The following is a 3,935-nucleotide window of genomic DNA, read 5'->3' as shown; positions in this document are numbered from 1 at the left end:
CTCATGCAGGGGGGGCGGCTGCGCCCCGCGGTGCCCCGGCCCCGGAGAAGCGGCGAGGGTGCGCGGTGAGTCCGTGGGGCAGGGGCCGGAGCGTGTGCAGGAGGGGCCAAGCCGGCTGGTCGTGGGGTCGGACAGAGTCTCTGGCCAGCTGCGGGGCTGGAGGGGGGGGCGCGGAAGCGGGAGCCACAGTGACTCGCCCCCTTACTCCAGGTAAATGTCCTCTGTGGGGCAGGCGTATTCCAGGTGCTCCTGGTAATATTCCTGAAACGCTCGTCTGCAAGGCAAGCGCCGGGCGAGAGGCAGCTCAGGGCCGGGAACGCGGCGCCGGCTCCCGGTGCCGACCCCGGCACGGCCCCCCATCCCGGCCGCCCCGGCTTACCCGACACACTCGGCGACGTGCCGCATGGATTCCTGGGAGACGAAGACGTGGCAGGCGAAGCGGCTCAGCACCGGGTGCTTGGTGATGAACCCGAAGTAGCTGCGGCGGGAGGGCAGGGTGAGGGCCGCGGACCCCCCCCCCGGCCCTGCCCCATGGGCAGCCCCACAGCCACGGGGAAACCCCCCCCCCGGGAGCCCGCAGCCCCGGTGACCCACGCTGCGACGGGGACCCACCGGGGAGACCAGCACCGGAGGAGGAGGAGCGCGGCCAGCAGGACCGGCCCCGGGGCGAGGGATGGAGCGGGGATCCCCGGGGCTGAGACCCCAGGCCCAGCCGCGGAGCTGGGAGCACCCCAGCGCCGAGCAGCAGCCCCCGCGCGGGCAGGACGGGGTCTCACCAGCTGTTCCTGGGGTGGCACCCGCAGAAGGAGATGTTCTTCATCTGGAAGAAGTGGCTGCACCGCTCAAACTGGAAGAGAAAACCCCGCTGGAGCGCGCCGGAGCCCGCGGGAAGACCCCGCCGCCGCCGCCCGCCCCGGCGCCCCTCACCTCCTCGTCCCGGCTGTACTCGTTCACCGTCAGGATGAGCTTGATGCCTTGCAGCGTGATCTCCAGGTCGCAGCTGGCCGGCGGGCGCAAGTGCACCGTCAGCTTCCTGGTGGTGGCAATCTGGGGACGCCGGACGGGGCGTCAGGCGGGGGGGGGGGAGCTCCGGGCAGGTCTGCGGAGGTGTCCCCCCACCCCCAGCCCAGAAGCCAGCCAAGGGCTCCGGTCGCCCCCAGCAAGACGTGCGCCGGCCCAAGGAAACCCACCTTCTGCATGGCGGCGCAGAGGATGCCGTTGCCCTGATGGTAGGGCACCTCCACGGAGCCCAGGAACTGCACGTTGAAGCGCTCCACCCAGCACGGGTTCCTCTTGAGGCCTGCAAGGGGAGAAGCCAGCCCTGGGGACGGCCGCCCCACGAGAGACCCGGGACGGGACGGAGGAGCCATGGAGACGTGCATCGCCTCGGCCGACCTGCCTTTGCTCCGTGGCCTCCCGCCGCCCTCCGTGTCCCGGCCGGACCTTGCCCCTACCTATAACGTCGCGGGCTTGGCCGACRACCTCGTGGGCGTAGAAGGCGGGGAAGATGCCCCTCTCGCCCGTCCGCATGTTGTAGCCCCGGTACCAGTAGTCGTCCTCCTCCAGCTCCACCAGGATGGGGTCGTCCACGTCCAGCTCCAGCTCGTCCTCGTGGCGCGGGATGAACCTGCGGGCAGGGAGGGCGGAAGGAGGGCGCTCGCCCGGCAGCCGGCCCCCCACCCCCCCCACCACCACCACCACGCCGCGCGGGCCGGTGCCGGGGCGCGTTGCTCACCTGAAGACAGCCCGGTGGGTTTGCTCCCGTTCCTCCCCGTTCACCATGCAGGAGAACAGCCCGAAGGACTCGGTGCCTGCGGGCAGACGGCGGCTGTGGCGGGGTGGGGGTGGGGGGGCTGGCGGCCCCCACGGCCCCTCCACGCTGCGAGACGCTGGGCCCCCTGAAGGACCGTCCCCGCTGCCATCCCGTCCCCGTCCCCAGGACGGCGGCGCACAGCCAGCCTCACCGCCGCGCCGCGGGGCACTTACTGGAGGAGCGGGACGTGCTGTTGACGAAGACGTTGAGGAACTTCTTGGAGAACTGGAGGTCGGCCTCGGGGGACGAGTCCTCGGAGGAGCTGCGGGCGTCGGGCGCCGCCAGCGCGTCCCCGAAGGCCGCCTCGTCCTCCAGGTCGCAGTGGTCGCAGGCGCGCAGCAGGTCGCTGTCGTCGCTCAGCACCGAGGTGCAGCGCCGCAGGCTCACCAGCTCCAGCTGCGTGTGCTCGTCCACCACCAGCGTGTACTTCATCGAGTCGTAGGCCAGGGACTCGTCCAGCGCCCGCGGCTCCAGCGCCTCGGGGGCCGGCGACGGCGGCAGGTCGCCGGCGAAGCCCCGCGGGTCCTCGGGGAAGGGGGAGCCCTTCAGGCTGCCGAGGTAGGGCGCCTCGTCCTCGTCCGTGGAGTAGGCCATGGTGAAGCAGCGGTTGGTCTTGGCCGTGGAGACGTCCAGGGCGGGCGGGAAGGCGTCGGGGTCCTGCCCCAGGGGCTCTAACCGGACGTCGTCGATCATGTCGTTGTCCTCCAGGATGCCCGAGTCCAGGTCCTTGTCGATGGCCCAGTCCTTCGGGCTGCCCGCGGGCTCTCCCTCGGCGGAGGCGGCGTCCGTCCCGGCCGTGCCGCCGGGGGAGCCGCGTGGGACAGCGCGGGGTGGCCCCGTGCAGCAGCCGAAGGTGGCCAGGACCTCGGAGCCGCCCAGCCGGTCGATGGTGACGGGGCGCCCYGGGAACACGGGCGCGATGGTGTCGTTGGTCGGGTTGCTCAGGAAGAGGTAGGGACCGGGGTCATCCGCGGGCGGCTCCGGCGCCGGCTCCGTCCCGGCGCCGGCGCTCAGGGACCGCTCGTCCTCGGCGCGCTGCAGGGAGCTGCGCAGCGTCTCCATGTCCACCAGCTCGATGCTGCGCTGGGAGCAGGAGAGCGCGGCCGGCTCTGCCTCGCTCACCGGGGAGTCCCGCAAGCCGGGCTCCCCGTCCAGCGCCTCGCTCAGCAGCTCGGGCTCCAGGTCGGAGGCCGGCGAGATGGTGTCGCAGAGCGAGTGGGTCTGCTGGAAGCACTCGTCCGGGCACTTGATGGGGTAGGAGCCCTCCGAGATCATCTTGTTGACGAGGTTGCTGAGCAGCCAAGGCGAGTCCGAGTCCTCGCTGAGGTCGGGCTCCGACTCCGAGTCGGAGTCGTACTCGCTGTTGTCCTCGTCGTCTGCCTCRGGCATGAGCTTGGGCCCCACGGGCAGGTAGAAGGAGCGCCGGATGCTCTCCAAGCTGTGGTCCGGGTCGATCTTCAGGTCCAGGGGGCTGGACGCAGACACCTCCGTCTGGTCCACGGGCGCGGAGGAGTCCTCCGGGTTCAGGCTGTCGTAGTAACCCTCCATCTTGAGCTCCGCCAGGCTCTCCCTCCTCACCACGCCGCTCTCCGGGAGCTCCGTCTCCAGGGTCTCCTCCTCCTCCTCCTTGCCCTTGTCCAGCAGCAGGGAGTCCTTGATGCCCATGACGCCCGGCGCCTCCAGCTCCGTCTCCAGCTCGGCCTCCGAGGTGGGGGAGCTGGCCTCCTCGATGGAGTTGGTGAGGTGGGAGGACCTGCCGCTGCTGCTGTCGCTGCTCAGGTCGAGCTCCGTCTCCGAGATGGAGGAGATCATGTTGCTGACCAGGCGCCCRGAGGCGAAAGCCGCCTCGATCTCCCCCTCCACGTCCGAGTCGGAGCCGGGCGAGCTGAGGTCTTCGCTGTGCCGGCTGCAGGGCAGGAAGGGCTTGGAGTTCCTGCTGGTGAGGTCGGCCTCGATGCCGGGGTCCGAGGAGGGCGAGGTGGTCTCCGAGGAGCCCGAGGGGCGCCCGCGCACGCTGGCCGCCCGGCTGCGGTGGGGGCCCTCGCCGTCGGAGCTCAGCGGCTCCGCCAGCCCCGCCAGGCAGGCGTAGGCGCCCAGCGGCCGGGACCCCCGTCCCGCTCCC

General features: G+C 71.8%; 1 protein-coding gene across 1 annotated transcript in view; it reads right to left on the bottom strand.

Moving 5' to 3' along the window:
- Positions 1 to 6: 6 nt before the first annotated feature.
- MAPK8IP2 (mitogen-activated protein kinase 8 interacting protein 2) overlaps positions 7 to 3,935 on the bottom strand; it is a 6,936-nt gene continuing 3,007 nt past the window's right edge. Inside the window, exons 5-12 of the mRNA XM_026071166.1 lie at positions 1,987 to 3,930; positions 1,736 to 1,811; positions 1,455 to 1,627; positions 1,191 to 1,300; positions 928 to 1,047; positions 777 to 847; positions 380 to 478; positions 7 to 274 (exon numbers count right to left, since the gene is read on the bottom strand). Of these exons, the coding sequence (XP_025926951.1) occupies positions 202 to 274; positions 380 to 478; positions 777 to 847; positions 928 to 1,047; positions 1,191 to 1,300; positions 1,455 to 1,627; positions 1,736 to 1,811; positions 1,987 to 3,930 (2,666 nt within the window). The 3' untranslated portion in view covers positions 7 to 201. The remainder of the gene's footprint in view (positions 275 to 379; positions 479 to 776; positions 848 to 927; positions 1,048 to 1,190; positions 1,301 to 1,454; positions 1,628 to 1,735; positions 1,812 to 1,986; positions 3,931 to 3,935) is intronic.

This window comes from Apteryx rowi, unplaced genomic scaffold, assembly GCF_003343035.1.
Source record: "Apteryx rowi isolate R43461 unplaced genomic scaffold, aptRow1 scaffold_322, whole genome shotgun sequence".
NCBI lineage: Eukaryota > Metazoa > Chordata > Aves > Apterygiformes > Apterygidae > Apteryx > Apteryx rowi.
The sequence above is the reverse complement of the archived record's forward strand: the minus strand, read 5'-3'. Positions and strand labels throughout refer to the sequence as shown.